The sequence below is a fragment of the Rhododendron vialii genome, chromosome 1a, assembly GCF_030253575.1.
Source record: "Rhododendron vialii isolate Sample 1 chromosome 1a, ASM3025357v1".
In the NCBI taxonomy this organism is placed as follows: Eukaryota; Viridiplantae; Streptophyta; class Magnoliopsida; order Ericales; family Ericaceae; genus Rhododendron; species Rhododendron vialii.
Window position 1 is genome coordinate 19,307,660 of NC_080557.1, and position 13,363 is coordinate 19,321,022.

The 13,363-nt window shown below is 38.2% G+C and overlaps 1 protein-coding gene across 1 annotated transcript; it reads right to left on the bottom strand.

Moving 5' to 3' along the window:
- On the bottom strand, positions 1 to 12,531 carry LOC131318824 (phragmoplastin DRP1E). Its single transcript, XM_058348816.1, has 16 exons — positions 12,198 to 12,531; positions 10,545 to 10,608; positions 10,333 to 10,440; positions 6,734 to 6,835; positions 5,957 to 6,007; positions 5,812 to 5,873; positions 5,207 to 5,297; positions 5,037 to 5,101; positions 4,584 to 4,778; positions 4,366 to 4,485; positions 4,214 to 4,284; positions 2,943 to 3,168; positions 2,784 to 2,834; positions 2,127 to 2,498; positions 251 to 430; positions 1 to 166 (listed from the first exon to the last, which is right to left on the bottom strand). The coding sequence occupies exons 1-15, from the start codon at positions 12,339 to 12,341 to the stop codon at positions 296 to 298; spliced, it is 1,857 nt and encodes a 618-aa protein (XP_058204799.1). The 5' UTR covers positions 12,342 to 12,531; the 3' UTR covers positions 1 to 166; positions 251 to 295.
- Positions 12,532 to 13,363: the final 832 nt, after the last annotated feature.

Genomic DNA, 13,363 nt, shown 5'->3' on the forward strand with positions numbered 1-13,363 from the left:
TTAGTAGAATGAGACATTTACAACTTTCATATAAACTAACAAATAATATATGTTCAACAATTACAACGTTTGCAAAATTTACAGATATATAACACACGTGCAATGGAGTCATCACACAGCAGACAACCAAAATCCGAATCTCCATCCAACAGGAGGAAGAGGCTAACTGACAAACACATAATCACACTTTGATCACCAATCATTCACAATCAGCAAACATCTGGAAGGATTTGTGTTGTGAAATACTTACCAAGTATATGTTGTTGTAGCAAACAAAGCTCTCTCCAACTGTTGGTTAATCTGATCGTACCCATGATACGGAATCAATCACATCCCTTGCCGCCTTGTACAATTCAAGCCTTTTCGCACATTGTTGCCTCCTTTCCATCAATGCTGGATCTTCATCTAACAATAGTGCAAGCTGTTTACCCTGAATATGGCAAAAGCAAATTTGTTACAACCATTAAACCACAAGAGGAATTTCCATTAACATGTTCATTTTATCTTTTGCCTCCCTTAGTTAATTAAGCTTGAGTGTTGGATATTAAAATAGGCGCACAATTTTTGCCTATAATAGGAATGGTCCAATACCTAAACTTTGGTACTGTTTATTAGGAATTTAGGACAAATAAAAGAAAAAGTTTTACCTGCCAACCATGTACACCAAATATCACTTTGGTGTTTGGTCCCGCGGTTCTAAAATTGTCATCATATCCTCCGTCAATAGTCGCCCTTAAATGTAACGGGTATGAGATATGTGGCTATCAATGACCTAATTTCGTACCGCATTAACCCTCAAATTCTCCTCCTCAATAACTTTAGTCTACATGTGCAATGTTAATGTACTAATTTTTTGGTCATGTAAAAGTCAGATGCTGAACTCTCCTTCCTTTTAAATAGAAGGAGGGTTAAAACATTGCAACTTGACTAAAACTCCAGGTTTCTGATTGCCTCAAATTAATGGGAAGTGTAAGAGAGGGAACTGTAGTTCACCCAAAACTTTCACATATACGCACAAGACGGAACTCGAATTTAAATGTTGATATATCAACCTGTGATACAAAGAAAAGCATTTATGGCAAGCACCACCATTTTGCAAAATAAGTTGCGTAGTATTGTTAGGTAAATAAACGATCCATAACACATGGATCACAAGTATTCACTACTTTCTGTTCTCCACTAGGTCCACCCTCCACTAGGAATTTCTTAAAAAACGTATCCCGCTTTCTAGCTTTTAGGCTTTATCCAGCCAGCTTAGGCTCGTTCACCTGGAACTCCAAGCCCATTGACATACATTCGTTCAAACTTTCAACGAAAGATTTTCGTTTTGCTTCTGGCACTCTTTCAACATGCCTTTTTCTCTAGCTCATTTGGTCCATCTGCTCTATTGCTATAGCTTTTTGGGGTAGTTATTCATTCTTTCCAAAGAACAAAGAAAGTATAGCTTAGAGGCCCTTCGCGCTCTTGCTCTAGCTAGCTTTAGGGCCCCTTGTCTACAAGGATAGAAGAGAGAAAGAGCAGCCGAATGCACTGCCCCTTCCATCGCTAAAAGAGAAGAACAAACTAACAACCACTAACGAAATTCTCCGAAAGCCTAACTCTGATACCATGTTAAAGCATCCAACTCAAAATCAATTGGCAAAGAGGGGAGAGGCCGCCTAGGCTCATATACTAGTTTTGGAGGAGATAATTAACCGATGTAGGACAAATTCCAACGATGACTATGGCAACACCTAACTGTGGTGCATCTTACATGGGAAGTGACCTTACACTTCGTACTATCTCCATCCCATAATCTGAGTCCTTTCCCACTATTCCAGACATCTCTATAAAATTTGACTATGTTTTCCATTTTATCCTCCCCTGGATCATTTCGAAAACTATCTAAAAGAAGTAACTTGGGTCTGTTTTGGTGGAAAAAATCTAAAAGATTTCCCTCACAATAACACATTATATATTGATCTAACTAAATGACACGATTGCCGGAAAAGGACAATTATGGTACGACGGAGTTCATAACGAGCTCTAAGCCCCAAATATTGAAGGAACTCCATTCAAAACTCATACTATACACACAAAATAACATATAGAGAGAGGGAGACAGGCGCGGTGGGAGATATACAAACCTCTTTCTTGCCAATTTGTGCGTAGAAGTGATTGAGTAACGACTGTTTGGCCTGCCTGACCTGACAATAGACCACTGCCTTGGGAATAGTGGTCTTGAGTGTCTCCGACACCATGCCCACATAGGAGGATACATTTGACCCTATCCTCCTGAAGTGCCCTTCTGTATAGCGATCTACAGTTGAGGCAGCAGCAGGGTTTCCCCCTTTCTCCACCTCCTGCGGCAGTTGCCTGAAGAAATCTACAGTCAGATATGAAGACTCCATGTCCACCAATCTTGTGACTGTCTTTCTACTGTCCTCACGAAACCTTTCCAAGGCTTCACCGGCAGCAGCGGCTATTTCAGCTTGCAGAGAAGGAAACCGCTTCAGCTCCTGTCCCATAAGAGAACACCTAAAAAAGTCTTAACAAACTTTCAACATTACACTTGCACGAGTGCTTCTTTTAACTAGAAAAACAACTGCGTGGTGATTTCCACACTCCCCTTCTTTGTATCCACACTTGTTATTTGTCCTAATAAGTGTGAATTTAAACTACCGCCCATATCTTTCTTTGTCAATAACTGAGTTATTCACTTACATGAATAGGCGTGCAAATACCAAAAAGGAGGTAAAAATCAATTCCCAAACTATTTAATGAACTTCCAAGGGTGGTTTCACCTGTGTTTCTCCAATTGACTTTCTCACAAGTTCCTTTAAAACAAAGTGAACCTACATTTTGAGAATTTGTGGTCAGTTTAGTTGAGGCAATTCTTAAATCAAATAATAAGAAATTCTAAATGAAACTACTGGGGCACAAAGTACTAGGCTACTACTTACAGCATCAACTGAAGCTTCAGCTGGGCCCCTAAAATAATTTAATGCCCCCTCAATAAGTCGACGATAACCTTGCTCGGGTGCGATCAAGTGTGGTTGGTAACCATCTGCCTCTGAAATGATCCTCCTAACATTCTGTTGGGAAAGATGTCGGTCAAATGGAAGCTTCGTTAAGGCCGCGGGAAGCTGATGGTCAAATATTCCATAAATCCTATCACCTCCAGGTCGACTGAAATGGAAAATACAAAAAACACATCCAAGTGCTTAAATCATAGATGTGAATGGCAAGGTTAAAAAAAAAAAAAAAAAAAAACTTGAATAAAATGCAACACAGACGACTCAAGTTCTTAAATTTAGCCCTGCAGTGATTGTGCTGTTGATAAGAATGCAAATGGACGGATGTCACACATAATTTGACAACCAATTGTAGTGTGTTTGCCTAGCATTTAACCACAAATGCTAGGGTTTTGGTTTGAGCTGTAATGGTTTGGGCTTGTCCCATTATTTGGGCTTTTTGGCCCCTTAGGTGTGTTTGGTCTTAATTTCTTTATCTAGGCTTTTAGGCCATCAGGTGTGGGCTTTGTCACAGAGGGCTTCCTGTGTTTGGTTTCTTGCCAAATTTGGGGGTTGGGTCTTGAATAGGCATAGGATTAATCTTAATGTTGTAGATTGTTCTAGGTCTCGGGTTAGGGTTTTGATGCCATCATTCTTTGTTCCTATTAATCTTTGTATTCAGAGATTAATGAAATTTTTTGCCTTTCTAAAAAATTTAACCACAAAATTCATTTTCCTATGTTGATGAATGTTGAGTTTAAAATGTGATATTGAGACCACTTCAGTGAAAAACAGTGTTCTCTTTGGCTATAACTCTCAAATCATTGGAAAGCAAAAATCCAATCCTGGCCATGGCTCCCATTCACCCAAGGGTTCACTTTTGGAAGCTTCTTGTACTGATGCCTTGGGATGTCTAGAACTGAAAGATGTGTGGATGGAAAATATCATACCCTTTATGCCATCTTGGGAAAGCTTAAGCTAAACTGTCTCAAACTCACCAAGGTTATTGAGAATCACGCCTAGGTATGTACACGGTGGTTCATGGCATAAATTTTGAAAGAGTTGAAAGTATTACCATGCATGATGAGGGGATGTAATGATTGGTGTTTGAATTAGACAATCTTTTTTTCTTTTTCTTTTTCTAAGCTTTTTTAACAACCTGGCCATGAGATACTTTTCCGCAGGACCTCCGCTACAGTAGAAGAAGATAAAGTGCTTACCCTCCATCCAGGTGCTCCTTAAATATCTTGTCAAAGGCACGACACAGTTCAAGGAGGGTGTAGAGTAGAGCCTGGAACTTTAGAATTTCAGCCACCAACAACAGAGATAGTGTTCATTAAGGAATAATATTCATGTGATGGAGGCCACTCACCCCTTCGTCAACAGCAATAGGCCTACCGAGGTGTTCCATCTCTGATTCAAGTTCATCAATGCTTTTGTTAATCAAAGATGTGATACTCGGTATTCTTGATCTGATCACAGACTCCAAGTGCTGAAATTAAAAAAAAACAGAAATAAAACTCATCCAAATGGTAGCATACTTTCATCCATAAGAATCTTTGAATACAAACAAGACAAAAAAAAGGTTACCTTGGAAAGAAGTTTTGCCAGGTACTCCGAACCCATTTTACTGGATAAGTGTCCATAGTCGGGACTTGTAGCGAAGTATTCTCGCTCCTTCCGTCTTGCAAGAACCATATCAACATTTTTATTGATATCAGCTTGTGACCGATTAACAATACCGACCCAGGGATGTAGTAGCCGATAAGATCTCCCTTCAAGAACCTTTTTGGAAGGAAATTTTTTGATTCAGCCAACAAAAGTAAGGACTAGAGATCTACAAGTATTTCCATTAGCCATGCACTTAAGAAATCCACAGGAGAGAAAACTAAGAAGAAAATCTGCGGAAAACTTGTGATGACATCACATGCCTCAGGGCATAAATAATTACGAACTAAGACCCAAATATTCATTTCCTTCAAATGGAAATAAAGCATCTTAAAATAATTGCGCAGAAACTGAGAAAAAAGAGAGTAAGCGTACATCCAATGCATTAGTTCCTTTATCCATCAGATCTAACTTTGTCAGAACCCCAAACGTTCGATCACCTGAGCCAGTCGCAAAGGAAATTGAGACAATCCGCAAGTAATTTCAAGAATTCAGGCAAGAACTTCACAATTTTCTAGCTGTAACAAATTGCGAGCAGAACTCACCAGTCGGATCCACCTCCCTAGAGATTTTGATAGCATCAGATGTCGCTATGTCTTGATTGGCTGGAGATATTGCTAGTATGATACAGTTAGGCTGTAGAAACCATGTATTTATCATTTAGTTCCAAATTTTTCTGCAACTTAGGACATCTATGCATCAATATCACATGCAGATGCTCACGACAAACAAAAGAAATTAAATCAAGTAAGCAAAGCACATGATACCAAACAAAACCAGAATGCTACTGTAGAGTCATAATAAAGCACGATACGTTAACTTATTGATAGAGTCATTATCTCTGCTACATGCATGAATAACACAATTGACAGAACTTCTGACATGTCCATTTGACGTAAGGAGTCTTAATTACCATAGCAATCATAGAAATTTGCAAAACCTAACCTTTACTAGAATCACAAGAATCTAAGCGAACACTTCTTTCTCTCTTTTCTTTATTTCCACATTTCACAGGGCCCATTACATCATGATTTCATTCCCTCATTCTCATTTCAACAAGAAGATTCTAAATTTTATGAAAAAAATTAAGATCGAACCATGTTTAAATACATTATACATTATACTTCAAGAAAAGGCCACACATCATTACCTTATCAATATAAGATCGAACCATGTTTTCAATCTCTTGAACAATACTTTCAGGTTGTCCCTCTGCAAAGAACAAAGATTTAAATCTTCATTGGACTTGTTAATATCTCTTCCTACAAGAATATGAGAAATTATATAGGACATACCAACGGCAACTTTTGTCAAGCCAGGCAAATCAATTAAGGTCAAGTTGACAACTGCCAGACAAACAGTAACACAAAATGGTGTCAGTACATGCATATCTGTGGACTGATAACATTTTGACAATAGATGATGTTGTATATATTTTTAAAAAAGAAAAGAAAGGATTGCACCTATTTTACTAAACATCACGATGGGAAAACTGTGGAGTTGTTGATCACCAATTTATCTAACAAAGAGGGTAGCTTACTTATATTAAATGCTCCCATGTGGCATCTAAGAAGTATGGATATGGACAAAGATGCAAGCATTTCACCCATGTAACGACATCCAAGCTCAACTTTCTACTTTGCATCTTTATTTAGAAGGTTGCTTCTAATAGGCCAATGTGATTACACAGAGATACTCTCACGCCCAACCGGAACAATTTGACTAGAAGCAAGAGAACCTAGTAATTCCTTTTTCCTTCAAGTAGACCGATAGTTGTTTAAAGCAAAATCAAAGTCCTGAAACCTAACCCAAATTAGCACTTCAAACCAAGTAGGGGAACTTTTAAGATACAAAGAGGCAGGGACAAGTTTGACATGCATCACATGGCTGTTGATAAATGTTATGCTCCTTGCGAGGATGCCAAAGCAATAGTATAAAGATACAGTTATTACAGCTGTAATGAGATAAAGTGAAAAAATGAAGTGCAGTACAATCACGTGGCAAAGGATCCCTGCAAGAGGATAGAAGGAAATAAGTTTGTAACAGCCTCTGTATGGTAACGAATAACCTACCATTTGGAGAGTGTATGCTAAGATGGATTGGAATAGGAGAAATCTGCTTTGTTTTTCCCGTCACCCTATCAGTTTCATCCTGAATTTCCGCGCGAACCATAGCTGCAGAAGGAATCAAATGGCCAAAGATCAGTACCAGCATCAGCATGGACACATTTGTTTTCCAAATTAAAGAAAATGGGAAAGAAAACATTAATAACATAAAAATCACACATATTGCAAAAACATAAGATCGCACATACCAAATGTTACAACTAGCACACAGATGGCAACAGAATGCATTGAGCGTACTTGTGTCATATTCAGTAACAGAGCACAAAAAACAAATATTTTTAACCCGAACAAAACCAGATATCCATACGACAAAGGTGTCAGATCAAATTCATCCGTTAACCAGTTGGTTAGTTGGTATAAATTGAATTTTTGGAGATACCATCTATTTATGGCATAAATATGAGACCGTACAAACTTTCGTTTCTCTTACACGGGTGAGCCCCTTCATATGCATAGTTGGTAAAATCATTATCCATATCGTAGGATCATACGATCCAAGAAAATAAGAATTGATCTTGGTCCCCCCAAAAATCCTGGAGAGCAGGATCATAGAAGGATCGTTGGGATCTTAGATCGAATCGTAGGATCATGAGATCCTACAACTTGAGCTCTTCCAGCGAACTTTATATAGATCTTTCTAATGCATACACCTTATAGCTCAAACACCAATTATAAACAAACCTCACAATGCTATCAATACTATTGCTGCTTCTTTTTTCTTTTTGTCACCTTTTACTACTTTCAACTTTTCACATAAGATGTCTCATAAAGTTGAGTCCACTTCATGCCCGTGTATGACAATAACAGAATTGATGATCGAAGATTCAAACCTCGGTCTTGTTGGGTTTAGCCCATGTGGTAATGGGTTTGAAAAAGAAAAAGAGAAAAGATTTAATGGCAATTAGTTTGCATAGGATGTGTGTACGGTTCAGTGGAGTTAATTGGCTTTGAGTGGTGCAATTCTCCAAGTCCCATAAAGCATTTGTTGAGCTTGGCTCTTGAGAGTTCTTGGCAGTGGAAGAGTTTCTTGTGCTAGTGCTAGTGCCAATGCTACATGTATTTAAAGAGGTGCATGTGTGTTGGTGTTAGCTACGGTTGAGAGCATAGAAAATAAAGTGATATGCAGTGTGTGCGAGAGAGAAAATAGTGTAAGAATATTGTGTGTGTTTGAGGGAGATAAAAATACTAGTGAGCTTGAGAGCTTGGGTTGGGTTATTTTTATCTCATTGTACTCATTCAATATTAGCGGAAGTTGTTCTCTCTCCCGTGGAGTAGGCATTGAGGCCAAACCACGTATATTTTCGTGTTCCATTTGTTCTTGTGGTGTGATATTTCCCTTTTTGTGCGCTTCCATTCCGGGTGGGATCTCAGAAATTCCCCAACAGGTCTTTCATACAAAACTTCGTATTTACAAATTTACGCATTTGATACAAGCACTCCATGACTCCAACATTTAGGTAACCCTTAAGTTTATTTGGTTCAGCTTATGATGTCTATATGGTTTATTTCTTTGATCACAGCATCTTTAATACATTTTTGCATAGAATAGGCTCAACAATTATTTTGGCAGCTATATGCTCATCATTTCACATCCTCACGATAACACTACAAGTTTATTCTCTATTAGTTCTGAAGTACTGATAAAAAATACAGAAGTTGTAAGATCATTTGTTCTTTTAGTAGGATCTAAAGAATTCGAACCTACAATTCTATCTTGGAGACCCCCCAAAAGATCCAATTTAGGTCCCAATTTTGACAAACTCGTTCATTCAAATTTTTACATAATGCCATACTGGTTACAAATATAAAAATAGGCCCTGCGAAAAGGAATTAATAACCTTAAAGAGAAAAGTTGCATGAATAATAGCAAATCCATACCAACACATAAGAATAATCCAAGCTTGATAAAGGATAAAAAGGGTGCAACATATCCAAAGAGGAGTGATTAATTTCTTCTCATCCTTTTCTTCTATGATGGTTTAAAATGTTCAGATAAAGAACACATCATACTGCAACTTCTCCGACGTCAGATACATTAACCCTTTTATCTCATTTAAATTGAGTACATAACAGCTTACCCCTTCAACTATCATTTGGAATCCCTTACCAAGCCAAATTGCCACAATATGCCTCCTGAAATTTTGGAATGCACTAGGAAGCTGAGGGCATTGGTGAGTATGCATAATTTATGTATTTACCCTACTTCAGTCTTGCAAGGGGCACAGACCATAAGTTGACCACACTAGATAATTCGCCCCTTTTCCTTAGACCTTCAACTAACTCACAATAGGACGCTGAGGGCATTAGAAATATTTAGAATATATAGCATAAGTTTTGTATTTACCCTACTTCAGTCTTGCAAGAGTGCACTGTGTAGATCATTAGTTGACCAAACTAGATAATTCGCCCCTTTTCCTTACACCTCCAACTAACGACTAAAATTTCGTCTCACTTAGACATGTTACTCTTGCAAAAACTAGTGGCTCTATACCTCTCTCTTCAGTATCCTTTCTCCCTCTTTTTCTTTTACGTATACGCATTTTTTTCGCCAAAGCAGCCACCTTGTGCAGGTTGCATCTCCATCAGTTTCCATCATTTCCAACCACTTCTGCTCCCCAACTCTTGGCCATGGTGACACAACTACCACAAACCCACCACCCAAGCCTCTCAATATGTTTCTTCCATCACCTCCTCACCCAACCAGCAACGAGTCAAGACTCAAGACCAATCCTCCTCGTCCTTTTACATACATGACAGGGGCCCCAAGCTACCACATAGTCCATGATTGCACTCGTTCAGCACACACTGACCTTCCTCACAACATTCTCCCAAAAGGCCAAAACACTTCTGATCCTCACCACCAACCACCTCTTTTCCGACTTTGCACCAACTGCCCCGCACTCAAACACACCCCTATAAGTCATACATTTCTCGCACCTATAGATAAATAGGGGGAAATAACCAAGCTAGAAGAGGAAAAGGATGAACGGCAAGGGAGAGAAGAAAGAGAAAGCAAAGCGCAAAGTCTTACCTTACAATTGGAGAAAGACCCACTGCTGTGGGTGTCACCGAGATGTATTCTGATGTACAATGCATGTCAATATAGTTCATCTACAAGGGTCGTTTTTGTCATTTGCAGGTCACATGAACCTTTTCCATCCATTTGGTTATGCTAAAAGAAGGTTAGTAGACAAGGGGTTACCTTGTAGCAGTTTCTACTTTTTAGTTGAGGGTGTAAAGTGATTCTTGAAGATAGTTGCAGGGGCTAAGCTGTAATTTACCCCATTTATATTTAGGAAGCAACACGAACTTCCATATCAAGTGTGTTAACCAATGACCAGAGTGGTCAGCATCATATTGCATCTATTTCAGAGTATCAATTTTCTTTTGAACTGCTTGAAGCTTAATTTTACATTCAGTGATGGGGATAAAAGAACTTTAAAAAGAGACAAAAACATTCAAACTAGAAACTGATAAGAATGGTCATCATTTCTCTATTTAACTATATCAAAAGTAAAATGGCATTAGAAGGAGAATTCACACACCAAAATCAGTGAACCTTCTTTGAGGGAGATGAGAAAACTCTGCATACTCCGGCTGACCCTCATCGATCTTGTAAAGTTGCAGCACCAGAGGCCTCCTTGTGACAATCCCTGAAAATAACCACAAGCACCAAAAATAAGGCACAAAATCGTTGCATTCACAATTACAAGGCCACTAAGACAAGACACAATTAAAGCAAAGTCAAAGTAGCTACCAGATCCTCGAGGAAGAAAATCTCTCCCTACTATGCTCTCCAATACTGAAGATTTTCCAGAACTCTGATTGCTCCCCAAAAGAACAAAATACCATCAGATACCAATGTTTAAAAAACAACAGCAACAGAGGATCAAATCAAAAAAAATCACATAACCCCAAAAAATATAGATTAAATCAAGCAATGGACTGACCCCAACAATATAAGGGGCCAGTCCATATGGGGCAAAACCTTTGCTTTGATTGCCACACCACAACACCACACCCCCCCCCCCCCCAGTTGGATGGTGGGATTGGTCCCTAGGATTAGTTATGGTGCGTGTAAACTGTCCTAGACATGTGAGTTATCAAAAAAAATTAAAAAAAATCTGTAAATTTTCTCTCTCCATCCTTCTCTACCTTATATCCGGTTACCGCAATTTTCTATTTTTATTTCAAAAATCACTCAATGACTCTACAAAAAACCCACTAAATCTCTGCAAATAACGTTTCCCACTATAAAAGTGAAATAACGTTTTTGGTAGGTATTTCTTCATTGGTATTGCAACTACTTTTCATATATCGTTTTTCAAGCAAACACTCATCAATCATATTTTTGCTCCATTTTTTAGCAAATTTTTTTTTACCCAAAATGTCATGTAGTGTTTTCATTGGAATGAACCATTTTCAAAAATTTCGAAAACATGTTTGAAAAAACTGTCTCCCAAACCAATTTCAAAAGAACATCATGCAAAACTGATTCTGAAAAAACAAACTACTTTTTTTTGCCGTCCAATAGGAAAACTACTCTACCCTAACCTCAATCAAACCAACCACAATGGGTATCCAACACCTTCTATAAGATTTGAACCAGTAACCTCAAAAATAAGGTGCTGGTAACTACTGGAAAAACTTAATTTCAGCTAAGATCAAAACAAAACAAAACAAAGGAAATGATGTTCGCGCTCCATTCTTATAAATGGACTCCAAAATATATCTTCTAGCGTGCTTTGTAAATTGTGTTATGTGTAAGAAAAATGATGTTTGCACTCCACTTTCTAATAAATGCAGTTAAAAAAAAAATTCTTTTAGTGATTGGGTAATTATAAGCTGGACGAATTGAGGACCGCATTTATTATTAGAAAGTAGAGCGCAAAAATCACAACCATAAAATGTACTGTAATTATGTTATGAAGCTCCAGTCTTCGCGGTGAGTCACCATTACTTGGTCTCTGGTTTGATGGTTGTACGTGCTAAAAATCCTGTACATTCCGTTTTGTTTCTCATTCTAGTCTTTCGCGACCCAACGGGAAACCAAGATAGGAGGATGGGAGGCAGCCCACCATGCACCTTGAGGTTTTACTTATTTTGTTAGGTCTCGACTTCTTCGTATGATCTTCCCAGTAGTTTTTTTTATTAATCTGGTGACTATTGGTATATTTAATTGGGAGGCCGGCCGACTACAACTACAAGTTCGTAAGAGCCTTGTTTTCATCGCTAAAGACGAATTTTGAATTGAATTAATAAAAAAGTAGGATGCAAAAATCAATTCCCAGAATCCCAGTAACAAAAAACCACCAATCTTTCTGGAACTTTAGACAGTGAAATAGGTGCCTCAGTTTATCTCTGTTGAAATTGGGAAGAGGTGGAGAAGTGGAAATTGTAACTAGTATACCTGTCCACCAACGACGGCAACGGAGGGAAGAGCATCCCAGAGAGAGGAGAAGGCGATGTCGCCGCCGCCGCCGTGGTCTCCGAGCGCAGTACACGCCCTCTGGATGCGGTTTACCAAACCAATCAAGCTCACCATGGTCGCCATATTCGACAAAGCCCTAGCTACCGGATCTCTCACTCTCAACCCCGAAGACAGGCTTCTTCGATACTCCACTTAACAAGTACTACTGCTACTGTCAAAAGCTAGTACTAATAAACAAGACACAGAGAGAGAGAGAGAGAGAGAGAGAGAGAGAGAGAGAGTATAAGGACAGTGGACTTGTAATGAACGCCAATTGAGAGAGAGAGAGAGAGAGAGAGAGAGAGAGAGTATAAGGACAGTGGACTTGTAATGAACGCCAATTGAAAGACCGTTGAGAGAGAGAGAGAGAGAGAGAGAGAGAGCGCTATTTGAAGAGAAGTCGCCCGTTGGGACCGATACAAAATGCAGTCGTTGCCAACTTTCTGATTGGGACCGGATCAAAAAAAAGACAAAAAACATTCTGATTGGGTGGGCCCAAAAGCCTTCTCTTCTCATATTTATATAACGTCTTAAAAAAAAAAAAAATCGAACTTTTTTTTTTTTTTTTTAATCCTAAATCGAACTTTTCAAAATATGAAAAAGTAGAGTTGTTCATCAGTTGGAAAATAAGGAAGTAGGAGTGCATTTTTTTTTTTGAACTTTTGATTATACTCCTGATATGTTTGTTTATGGCTGGCCTCGGGACCGTTCCGGAACCAACAATATAAATAGTATTCTCTCCGTTCGGATTTAATAATTCCTCGTTTAATTCTAATCGGATAAAAAATGAGTTATATCTTTAAATTGATAATGAATCTTATATCTAATATGAATTTTGTTTGATAGATCTCAATTAGTTATAATAAGACAATGTTTTCAAAATTACATAAAACATATAAATTACAAGATGTAATCGATTGAAAAACGGCACGAACTCCCAAAAAAGATTATTAAATCCGAACGGAGGGAGAACTTATTTGTAATTTTCAAACTCAAAAATAATGAGCTTACTGAAATATAAAAATATGCAATATGAATCTTGTTCTTGAGATCTTTTAAAATATGCAAAAAAAATTTAAAGTTATTTTCGTACGCCCATTATTTTT